The sequence below is a fragment of the Oncorhynchus keta genome, chromosome 34, assembly GCF_023373465.1.
Source record: "Oncorhynchus keta strain PuntledgeMale-10-30-2019 chromosome 34, Oket_V2, whole genome shotgun sequence".
Taxonomy (NCBI): Eukaryota; Metazoa; Chordata; class Actinopteri; order Salmoniformes; family Salmonidae; genus Oncorhynchus; species Oncorhynchus keta.
In genome coordinates, this window is record NC_068454.1 from 51371124 (window position 1) to 51384370 (window position 13247).

Here is a 13247-nt window from a genome sequence, read left to right on the forward strand (position 1 = left end):
ACCCAACCCTCTCTTGATGTTAGGGGAAACAACAGCAACAGGAGGAAGTGAAGTGGCATAGCACCTATCACTAGAGTGATATAAATATCAAAGCTTAATCTTATCACAACCAACACTGTGTTGTTGTCTCAGGTTAGGCAACAAAAATGGCGAGACATACACTAGATAGAAACATGAAGCCTTCAAAAAGTTGTGAACAAGGAAAAGGAAAGCAGGGAGGGAATTGTATTGCAGATAGATTACTAGGCTGACAAATGATTAGGGAGAATTTATGTGGCTTTTGAGTATGTTAATCTACTATCGTTGGCTCTGTTGATTTACAGAGAATGGAACAGACTTCCTTTTTTTATTACATTCCACGCTTTAGACAATATTTTATTTTACAGACAAACATTGAGAATGTGTGCTATAAAACAGCTCTCTTTCCTCCTACGTTCAAGGATCATGATTAAATCAACAGCCACTGAGAATATGTAATTGTCATAAAGTTACTGGGATTTGTTTTTGACTTTAATCCATTCATTACAAATATCAATTTTTAATCAACTGCAGTGTTGTGATAGCAGCATCGAAGGGAAAGTAAATCTAGGAATGCCTTGAAAGATTTAAGGCAGTGATATTTTAAGACTTCATAGGTTTATAATACGGTCAATTTGCTGTGCATTGGGTTTACTGGCATGATAGGCATGACCCAGGAACATTATTCTCTCAATCCATTCTTCAAGAGTAGACCCTGACTCTCTGGCGACAGAGCAAATCTGATGACTTATCACTTCAAATCCAAAGAGATTCTATCCAGCTTGCTGCAGGGCTCCTGTAACCAAAGTCAGTTAATATTTAAAGTGACACGAGTTGCAGCTAACATGCTTTAAAGCTAAGAGCTCCTTGGTGAATACAGAGAGTGAGAGAGGCGTGCTGGGTCAGATCGAGTCATGTTCAAATCCACTCCGCTTGACTCTCTCCAGCATTGTTTGTAGTTTATTTATCCATTTTCAATCGGCATTACTGCTGATGTTACTGCAGAAAGGGGCCATCATTATTTTTTGCAGAGAAGGGACTCAAAAGCGTAAACACTGTTTTAGTGTTTCATTTGAGATGTATTTCTTCACTGCTGCTACACTATACTTGTCATGGTCAGACATAAGGTTAATGTACCGATCAGTTCATTGATTTAAAAAATTTGCCAAAAACTAGAAGATTGATTATTCTGGATAAATAACATCACAGTATCGTCATTTTGAGATGGATGATCTCAGCCTACAGTTGAAACAGTTTCTTAACAGGTTGTTGCTGCAACCAGTCATTCAGACTCATCCTCCTTATCTGCCCATTATTCCTTCCTTCTCCTAAGTGATGCCTCTCCTCGGTAGCCCTGGTGTGATGCTCACTCACACATGAGCCATCACTGGGCTCCTTAAGAAGATGTGTAGCAGCATGCACCAAGACAGAGGGCAGAGAGGAGGACACAGAGTAAGAATTAGAAGGAAGAGGAGTGTTGCAAAGGAAGCCAATTAAGACACATCAAAAATAGGCCAGAGGAATGCTGTTCACCCCTGGTGTTTCTGCTATAGGAAACTGCCATGGCCACATTAATGGTCGTTAATGACGAACTGCTCTGCTAAAGAGAGCATTGATGTGAGAGCTGGTCTGAGGGTGGTGTGATTGGCTTGCAATCCTCTCACATAGTGATATATTTACTGAGATGACTTTGCATTTGTCAGATATTGTTAAAGTCATTTTTCACCTGGCCCCCTACCCACCCACACGCTTTGACACCTTTGTGTGTTTGTGTTGTGTGCGTCAAGCTTAAATACCCCTCATTGTCAGGCCATACAGTGATAATTCCACAGTGTCATCCTACCTTTGGCTCATGTTTGTACAAAGCTGGACTATTATTTACACTTGAAGGTCAGATCCTTAAGTCGAAGGGAATGACAGTTTTCAAAACATCACACACTACTCACCTTAATTGCATTTTGACAGCTCCGCAGAGTTTGCAGAAAATATAAATGTAATTTGTGGCCCGGTCGCGCCAATCCGGAGACCAATAGAAAGCACCGAGGTACCCACAGTGGCTGCCAATCATGAGTGAAGTTGTGTTGTGTATTCCAATGGCTGATGTACAGTTAGCAGAGACAGTCTCAGTAGGTTAAACTGTAACAAGCCTGGCCACAGAGAAACCAGTTAGGGCCTTTTAGCACTAACCTAGCCTACATTTACCAAGGGAGCAATGATATTAAACTGAGCTAGCTTTGCATGTGATTAACAACAAGGTCTCCCTGTGGCGTACAGTATCTCACTGTTGGAGAACAGTGAAGTTAACACACACAGTCCTGGATGATCAGGCTTAGCTATTGGCTGGTTACCCTTATGCTGTATATGTGTCTGAATAACTAACACCTTCACTAGGCCTTAAATAAAGCCTTATACGGATTGCATTAACATCATACATGAAGTCAATGGGATCAGAATGAGCCTGTTCGATTCTAGCCGCTACTATGTATAACTAACACAGTGGAAAAATTTAAGCATGCTGCGTAACGACTGAAAGTAGCAGTGAAGTGATGCCACTGCGAGGGATTTACCTGGTATTCATTGGGCCAGAAGGTGCTGACAGCCAGCTCCACTTGGTGCCACTGTCGTCCGTGGGACCCAGACGTGTTCCATACTGGGCTACCCAGCGGGCCGCCGTTGACCCGAACGTACGCCCGCAGTGCCCCTGGACTGTGGCCATCGCGGCTGTACAGGAAGTAGCTGAACTGGACGCAGTGTGTGTCGTTTTCACTCAGCGTCTGCAGCAGGAGCTGGGCACGATGCCCTGCAGCATGCTGGGAAGAGTTCACCAGCATATAGGAACCTGGAGGGATGAGACAGAATCAAGGGTAATGTCACACAAGGGTCAGAGATAATGCATACTGTAATGCCATGACCCCGACCTCAGAGACAATTAAAAAAAAAAATGTTTTTGCATTTGTGTTCGCCATTGGTGGGTACATGAACTGATTGACCTGACTCATCCTTCAGGTTCCCTTTGGGTTATGATACAGTGTTCTGAAATGTAAGCCATGTAAGTTATCCTGAATGTGTTTATAAGTACTGTATCATTCATTTCGGCCAAATAATGTAACTGGAGTAAATAAATAATGTAACCCATTTTTAGAAAGGAATCATTCACATTTCTGCTGATGATAGAACAGAAGCACTAAAGATCTCAATGACATATCCCTCCTAATCTGAGTAACCTCTCTTCAGATTCTAGCCTCATTGACAACGTTTACATGCCCACCAATATCCCATTATTATTTGGGATACTCAAGTATTCTGTTTTTGAGTTGACACATATAAACATCATATCCTGTTAACAATAACCTGAAAAAGCATATATCACGGTTATGAGAAACCTGGATAAGATGCCTGGGATATGCTGATCTTAGACAGGATACTGCTGCTTTTAAACATCTTGTCCCATTTACTGTTGTTCTCTCCCAAATCTCTAGTCAGGTTGGCACCAAGCTCAGACAGTCTGTGTTTAAAATACCATAAAGACATATTGTTTTACCCTAATTCTGACTAGGACTACACATTTATTGATTATGATATTATACATTCTAATCAATTCCATACAAGTATATGTTTCAGGGCGGAATATTCTAATCATTCAATTAACAGACAATTCTCACCTATCACAATCTCTCCTGGCTCAAAGTGGAGGGGAGATTGACTTCATCACTTCTTGTATTTATGAGAGGTATTGACATGGTGAATGCACTGAGCTGTCTGTTTGAACAACTGGCGCACAGCTCAGACACCCATGCATACCCCACAAGACATGCCACCATTGGTCTCTTCACAGTCCCCATGTCCAGAACCGACTATGGAAGATGCACAGGACTAAATAGAGCCATGACTACATGTAACTCTATTCCACATCAAGTAAGTCATGAAAGCAGTAAAATTAGATTTAAAAAACAGATAAAAAAACACCTTATGGAACAACGGGGACTGTGAAGCAACACGAAAATAGGCGCAAACACACACACAACAGCATACGCACTATACACACATGGATTTTGGACTGTATATATGTGGTAGTGGTGGAGTAGTGTCCTGAGGGCACACAGTCGGAATGTATTGTAAATGTTTTTAAAATTGTATAAAACTTCTTTCTTTTTGCTGGACCCCAGCAAAAATGCCTTGGCAGCAGCTAATGGGAATCCATAATAGATACAAATCACTTCAAAAAGTAGGCTACCTGCGCAGTTCTATCCACCATAATTACATAATAATGTAATGAACACGAGGGGAGACAGAGAGCTGGTTTCAAGCGCAGGGCGCAGCAGGTGTTTATTGCAAAAGACAACAGGAGGAGGCAGGCAGCTGGGTCCAGGGGCAGGCAGTAGGTCATACACAGGAGTCCAAAAAGGCAACAGTACAGGCAGGGAAAAGGCTCATAACTTAGTCCGGGAGATCAGGCAATAGGTAGATAACAGGAAATCCGATAGGCTGAAGTACAGGCAAGGGAATAGGCAAAAGGCGTCGTTAGTGAGCAGGCAAAAACTATCATACAAGGGAGGTGTAAATCACGGGTAACAAGAGAGCTCCGAAAGACGTGTGTCACAAAACAAACAATACCTAACAGTGATGGGGTGAAAAGAACTGAACTAAATAGTGTGTGATAATGACATTATCAGGTGTGTGAACAGGTGTGTGAACAGGTGATTAGAATTCAGGTGATTGTGATCTGGAGCGTGAGCTGCGTTCAGGGGATATATGTGTTTGAGGGTGTGTGTTGAAAGCAGACGTTACAAATAATTGATTTTGCTGATACTCCATACTGGACCGTATAGCCTACTGGCTACTTTCACCCAAAATTTAGACAACTTTCTGCTTATAATTTCCGACATTTAGTAAGCCATATTATAATTGACGACATTTGGTAGGCCATTTGTTTGTCAACTATAGTTAGATACATGCAGCTTCCTTGTGTCATAATTATTGTTGGCCCATAATTCTAAATGTAATAGAGCTCACCAGAATAATGCCTTAGAATTAATAATTATTTAAGACCTCTAAATTATTTTAAAAATGTAGGGACCTTGGCGAAAACGCAATAACTACAAAACAGTGGCTATTGGTCCTGTGCAAAATGTCATAAATATCATTAGTTTGACCAGTTTTAAGGAAAGAAAGGCTGAGAAAACAATTGAACAGGAATATGATAAGACTTCAGTTTGTCTTAGGTGCATATTTTATGTGGTTAAAATACTGTCTACTTGCATGAATGTGTCAATGATAAGATATTACACACAAATTCACATTTTCTCATCTCTTGAGATGCTCAAAGAAAGAAATCATATTTCTGTTCCCAACACAAAATTAACATTTGTTGTATCATTTTACTGCAATAAATGCATAACTCTGTAGGAGTTAATATTATATTATGCTACATGTGAGAGGATAAGGGCCTACAGTCAGTGTCCATATTTCAGTTCCCATATGAACATAACTTGGGAATATTCTGTTTATTCATGCTGGTTACAGGGATACTCGTGAGCAGGATACGAAAGGTGCATGTAGACAGCTTATCCCGAATAAGACCTTAAGTGGGATATAAACTACTATCCGGCATGTAAACATAGTTTTCTTGGCTTGAGTAAACAGTTTGAGCCAGTGTTCTCACTGGAGTGTACATATATGCACTGAGATAAAAGTTCACAGGGGGAGATGCCTGTGGCAAGCCTTTTTCAATGGGGAAGAGATAGAGGGGGGGGGGGTACTTCTTGATTTTCTAAATACAGTAGTATATCGCACAAGGTTGAAACGTTTCACCAAGAGAAAGTTAGGTGTTTTAAAGAATATGGATGTGCAAACACACACACACACACACACACACACACACACACACACACACACACACACACACACACATCAGAGACTGCAACGTTCTCACACACAGGCATTTAATCAGCCTGCTATGGCCATTTGAAATAAAGGGACGACTAGTCGAGCAGTCTAGATATTTACAGCAGCAAGGTGAGGCTGAGGTTGGTGAGGCTAATTACTGATGAAACATGAGTCCACTAAGACCCAGAACTCAAACCCCAAAGCCCCTTGTAATTAGGACAACACAACCTCCTCCCCCCTCACCTAGCATCTGTCCTCCATCAAGTCTGTCCCCACAAACGTGATTACAACAACAATGCCAGGAGACCTTCCTGTTTACCAACATAATCAAGGTTGTTGTCTTTGTTCTCGAAGGTCTCTGTTTTTCCATTCAGAATTGTATTGGACTCTGCGAGCTACCAAACAGAATTTGCAGCCTTGGCGGAGCTAGGCCTTACAGAGAAGTCTACTCTTATCTAAAGGCAAAGAGAATGTGAATGTTAATCGTAGACAGCCAAAGAGAGAATTGTTTAACTAATGTCTTCATGAAAGGCAAATAACATTAACAAATAGTCTGCAATGAAGTGAGGTGAATCTGACACAAAATTCCACGCAAGAAGCTATTACTTTCGAAGCCACCTTTATTTGAGCCATGAGCTTACGACAACAGTCAACGTTTTGGTGGGATATGAGTAGAGTCCTTATTGACCCAATTCAGACTGCTGTGTACCACAATAAACAATTTTCTGCATTATTCAAGTTCACATCTTACTCTTAGACAGTCTGCCTTATAGCCAAATCAAATCCAATGTTATTTGTTACATGCGCCGAATACAGTGGAATGCTTACTTACAAGCTCTTAACCAACAATGAAGTTAAGAAAATACCAACAACAACAAAAAAGTAAGAGATAAGAATAACACATAATTAAAGAGCAGCAATAAATAACAATAGTGGGGTTACATACAGGGGGTACCGGTAGAGAGTCAACGTCAATGGGCAGGGGCACCGATGTCGAGGTAATTGAGGGGGGTCAATGCAAATAGTCTGGGTAGCCATTTCATTAACTGTTCAGGAGACTTATGGATGGGGGGGTCGAAGCATCTTGGATCTAGACTTGGTGCTCCAAGCTGACCAAGACGCTTGCGAGCTGGTCAGCGTATGCTTGGAGTACACATCCTGGTAATCCGTCTGGCCCTGTGGCTTTGTGAATGTTGACCTGTTTGAAGGTATTACTCACATCGGCTGCGGAGCAATAGTAATGGAACAGCTGATGCTCTCATGCATGTTTCAGTGTTACTTGCCTCGAAGCAAGAATAGAAGCAATTTAGCTTGTCTGGTAGGCTCGTGTCACTGGGCAGCTCTTTGTAGTCTGTAATAGTTTGCAAGCGCTGCCACATCCGACGAGCGTCGGAGCCGGTGTAGTAGGATTCAATCTTAGTCCTGTATTGACATTATGCCTATTTAATGCATCATCAGAGGGCATAGCGGAATTTATTATAAGCTTCTGGTTTAGTGTCTCGCTCCTTGAAAGAGGAAGTTCTACCCTTTAGCTCAGAGTAAATGTTGTCTGTAATCTATGGCTTCTTATTGATAAAGCCAGTGACTGATGTGGTTTACTCCTCAATGCCATCGGAAGAATCCCAAAACATATTCCAGCCTGTGCTAGCAAAGCACTCACTCCTGCTTTAATTTTTGCTTGTATGAAGGAATCAGGAGGATAGAATTATGGTCAGATTTGCCAAATGGAGGGCGAGGGAGAGCTTTGTACGAATGTCAGTGTGTGGAGTAAAGGTGGTGTAGAATTTATTTTCCTCTGGTTGCACCTCTGGTCCCCGGCTGCGTGGTCCCATGCTGTTTATACTTATGTTTGTACAGATGAACGTGGTACCTTCAGGTGTTTGTAAATTGCACCCAAGAATGAACCAGACTTGTGGAAGTCTACAATGGTTTTTCTGAGGTCTTGGCTGATTTCTTTTGATTTTCCCATGATGTCAAGCAAAGAGGCACTGAGTTTGAAGGTAGGCCTTGAAATACATCCACAGATACACCTCCAATTGACTCAAATGATGTCAATTAGCCTATCAGAAACTTTTAAAGCCATGACATAATTTTCTGGAATTTTCCAAGCTGTTTAAAGGACCAGTCAACTTAGTATGTAAAGTTTGGACCCACTGGAATTGTGATACAGTGAATAATACGTTAAATAATCTGTCTGTAAACAATTGTTGGAAAAATGACTTGTGTCATGCACAAAGTAGATGTCCTAAGAGACTTGCCAAAACTAGAGTTTGTTAACAAGACATTTGTGGAGTGGTTGAAAAATGTGTTTTAATGACTCCAACCTAAGTGTATGTAAACTTCCGACTTCAAGTTTATGTAAGAATTTTGTTCATTGACTACAGCTCAGCATTTAACATCATAGACTCGTCATTAAGCTCGAGATCCTGGGTCTCGACCCCGCTCTGAGCAGCTGGGCCCTGAACTTTGACGGGCCGCCCCCTGGTGGTGAGGGTAGGAAACAACATCTCCACCCTGCTGATCCTCAACACAGGGACCCCACTAGGGTGCGTTCTAAGGCCTCTCCTCTACTCCTTGTTCTCCCATGACTGCATGGCCATGCATGCCTCCAACTCAATCATCAAGTTTGCAGACGACACAACATTGGTAGGACACTACAATGAGACGGCCTACAGGGAGGAGGTGAGGGCCCTCAGAGTGTGGTGTCAGAAAAATAACCTCACTCAACATCAACAAAACAAAGGAGATGATCGTGGACTTCAGGTAACAGCAGAGGGAGCACCCCCCATCCACATCGACGGGACAGTAGTGGAAAGTTTTAAGTTCCTTGGCGTACACATCACAGACAAACTGAATGGTCCACCCGCAACAGCGCCTATTCAACCTCAGGAGGTTGAAGAAATGTGGCTTGTCACCTAAAACACTCACAAACTTTTACAGATGCACAATCGAGAGCATCCTGTCGGGCTGTATCACCGCCTGGTACGGCAACTGCTCTGCCCACAACCGCAAGGCTCTCCAGAGGGTAGTGCGGTCTGCACAACGCATCATAGGGGGGAAACTACCTGCCCTCCAGGACACCTACAACATCTGATATCACAGGATAGCCAAAAAGATCCTCAAGTACAACAACCACCCAAGCCACTGCCTGTTCACCCCGCTATCATCCAGAAGGCGAGGTCAGTAAAGGTGCATCAAAGCTGGGAGACTGAAAAACAGCTTCTCTCTCAAGGCCATCAGACTGTTAAACAGCCATCACTAACAAAGAGTGGCTGCTGCCAACATAAGGAGTCAGACTCCCTGGCCACTTTAAAATGTAATAAATAGATACTTGGATATTAGATATTAGATATTACTAGAAGCACAAGCATTTCGCTACACTCGCATTACATCTGCTAACCATGTGTGTTTGCCCAATAAAATTTTATTTGATGTCATCTTCCACCAACTCATTTTCCCAGCAAAGAACTGGGGTCAACACAGCCTCTACTGGTTCTCCTTTAAACACAGCACACAATGATTAAGGATGAAACAACATTCATCTGGCTTTTCTGAAAAGCCGAACATGTCATCCCTTATCATTATCAACTGGATGATTATACACTTTCTCTGTCACCTTTAATATGAGCTTGACACCTGATACTAGCCTATTAATTAATTCACAAGAGACGATTATAGGTTTTTAGGTTTCTATAATAGCTTGCCTGGTTTAATGCTTGAATTAACATCTTCATTGCCAACTTTGAGCCTCAAGATGGAAACTTAAAAGGACGAAGGACTTGACAGTCTGCCTGAATACCGTATGTCAACAGCAATGCCATAGCAACATTTAGTTAGTTCATAACTGGATTATACAGTATGCGCGACAGGTCTTATTATGACAGGTGAGTTAAACATGTTATGTGGGATATTACTTAGAGTGACATTATTTATTGCCATATTTTGTCAATTGCTGTGGGAGTACAAAATAATTTGAGCTAACCAACCAACGCTAGTATTTACACTCATTAACATTCATGCTGAGAGTCATTTTCTCCTTGTAAACTAAATATGTAAATATTTACTCGCTAGACATATACATTGACTAACAAACACTTTTTAGAATGTATGTCGGCGTCAACAAAGTTTCCTCCTGTTTATCTCTATGCCAAATTAACAATATCAGTTTCAAGTAAATAGAAGGGAACACTTTGGCATTCACTGATTTTGAATGTCATTCTGTATATTTTCTAGATAGGCATTAGAGACTTACAAAAATCAAAAGAGTTTGCACCGGTTCAATCCATCTCCATGACAATCTCGCTGATAAATATGGACTTGAAAGAGTGGGATAGATGATCCATATTCTGTCTATTACAGGTTATACATATTCAACAGCACCCAGAATAATAACCAAAGTTCCATTCAAAATATTTCCAGGATATTACTTTTTGAGGTTAGAAAAGCTGCACTTGTGAGAAAAAGTGCATTGTCCTACTTTTATTTAAGCAGTGAACTGTTGACCTATAATGTTCGTACTTTAAAACAATCTTCAATGAATAACATGAACAGCGATCAGTTACATAAAAGAGAGACAAATGAAATAGAGAGAATGGTAAGTACTTAGAATATATATTTACTGCTTGAATAACTGGTGTTAGCTCCACACCTGGCAATATGTTACAAAAAACAGAACTCCCATCCCCCAAAACATGCTGTCTCATCAACTGATGGCAGAAATAAGCATACTGGACCAACAAGAAAAATCTGAATGCATGCTTGTTTATGTGTATGTATGATCTTCTGAACTGATTTATGTTCACCAGGAGTAAATGGGTGTTGTTATCATGTTGTCCTTGTTAAATAAAGAACTCTACTGATCTACTGTTCATGCATTCTGTTATCTTCATGTGACTCAAAGTCACATCCAGGCATATACAATAACTCCTCCACCGTCTGAATATACAGTACACACACACCCATGCATGCACACACCCACGTGCACCCACCCACATGCACGCACGCACACAAGCACACACATACATGCACCCACAGTAACACACTCAGACACAGAGATATATAATGCATTATGTCCTTTTATGAATTATGATTCAAAAGCCTGTGAAATCTGATAAAGTCACAGTCATCCCCTGCTGATCCTCCCAAGGGCGTAAGAACATACATAACAAGATTAGAACTGATCCAGCACATCATAACTCATACGGAGCACTGCAGGACCCAGACCCTGGTCACAGGCTGTACTGGAGGATGATATCTGAGGCATGCCACAATGACAAGAAGGGAGGGAGAGAGGGATCCCTGGTGGGTAGAAGTAGAAAAAAATAACACACTAAGGAGTAGTATGAGAAACTATGAATAGAGCGAATGAGAGAGGTTTATAAAGGTTAAGAGGGGAAAGAAAGACAGTGGATTGATGTAAAAGCAAACAGTGGTGAAAATACAATTCTGAGAGATGCTCCCATTGAAAAAATATATATAAATACAGGGGCAATCTCAGAGCAAGGGAAACGGAAGGGAAAAGATACTTTTCCTTTTCATTTCTCCTCCCATCTACATTCTCTGAAGCCTCTCTCTATTTGACCCCAACAACAAGGCTTTGTTCCTCTCCGACATCAAGGGTGGAAGAGAGGGACTCGTAAACATATAAAGTAACGGGAGCGATAAGAGAGTTCTGAAAACATTTGGATCAATAGATGCTTTTGCCTCAGACTCTTAATAACCTTTTACTGCAGTGAGCTAAATCAGAGGCAAACAGAGTGACTCTTGGTAGTCTTAAACAAATCCACTTTCAAACAAAAGTATACACCTCACACATGGTTATGGGCACATGGTTATCACTAGCCACTTTAAACAATGCTACCTTATATAATGTTACTTACCCTACATTATTCATCTCATATGCATACGTATATACTGTACTCTATATCATCGACTGCATCCTTATGTAATACATGTATCACTAGCCACTTTAACTATGCCACTTTGTTTACATACTCATCTCATATGTATATACTGTACTCGATACCATCTACTGTATGCTGCCCTGTACCATCACTCATTCATATATCCTTATGTACATATTCTTTATCCCCTTACACTGTGTATAAGACAGTAGTTTTGGAATTGTTAGTTAGATTACTTGTTGGTTATCACTGCATTGTCGGAACTAGAAGCACAAGCATTTCGCTACACTCGCATTAACATCTGCTAACCATGTGTATGTGACAAATAAAATTTGATTTGATTTGAGTTATAGAGGTGACATTTATACAATTTTGAGTTTGAATCCCAATATTACACTTTATACATAGCACAGAAGACTGAAATATGACAAAACTGTTAAACATAGAAACACTGGATTTTCATCGTAAAAAACCCCAACTGTATTAATTATGAAATGATGAACAATATTAATAACATTACAGCCGAGGCCAAAGAGGGCACTTTTGGTCATTGACAGCAGGAAAGGGCTTCAGGGATTACCGGGTGCTTGCTGTACTGGCTGTGCTGTTTATATTTGTCCGTGTATCACAGCCTACTATGAGTGGTGGGTTGGAGTCAGGCGCAGAGAGCAGGGTTCGGTAAATCGTAATTTATTCTCCGGCAAAAAAACGGTCACGCCAACATACAGGGTGCATAAACAGACCAGCCCAAACACAGGACCAAACAGTCCGGAGAATACAAACATGAAACCACAACCAACAGAGTAACAAAAAACAATCCCGCACAAAACAAGGGCGGGTCAAACTACTACATATAGGGAAGCTAATTAAACCAAAATACACAGGTGAAACTAATAAGACAAACCAACAGACAAACGAAAAAGGGATTGGTAGCGGCTAGTAGGACGTGACGACGACCGCCGAGCACCGCCCGAACAGGCAGGGGAGCCAACTTCGGCGGAAGTCGTGACACCGTGGCTGTGTGACCAGCTCACATGTTATGCTGACCGGCCTTTAATGCTCTTCTTCATTTTCATCCTGCACACTGCACATTTCCTCAGAAGGTCACCTGGGATTTCAGATCTCAGAGGAGTTTCTTTTTCTGAGCGTCCGTCTGCAGTAACCTTCAGCTCTCTACTACATGAGGGAGTGAGCTGTGGTCATTGGCTAGAAATGCACAGCCATTTTCTTGTTTGGCTATTTTCTTCTTCATGTTTGCTCTGCTTTCACTGGGAAAAAAAACATTCACACATTCGCTTTAGAGGTGACATTGTCTGTGCCGCCATACGTTTTCATTCAACATTATTTGAATCACAAAACATAAATGCTGCCTATACATCACATTCCATGAACATATTGCTGTTTAAATGCCAACTTTGTCTTTTAGAGTAACGTGGGTGA

At 41.3% G+C, this 13247-nt stretch overlaps 1 protein-coding gene across 9 annotated transcripts in view; it reads right to left on the reverse strand.

Annotated features, from left to right (window-relative positions):
- Window positions 1-13247, reverse strand: part of ptprub (protein tyrosine phosphatase receptor type Ub) — a 342049-nt gene that overhangs the window by 188577 nt on the left and 140225 nt on the right. For all 9 annotated transcript variants that reach the window (XM_052494008.1, XM_052494003.1, XM_052494010.1 and 6 more), the window contains exon 3: window positions 2586-2857. In XM_052494008.1, the coding sequence (XP_052349968.1) occupies window positions 2586-2857 (272 nt within the window). The remainder of the gene's footprint in view (window positions 1-2585; window positions 2858-13247) is intronic.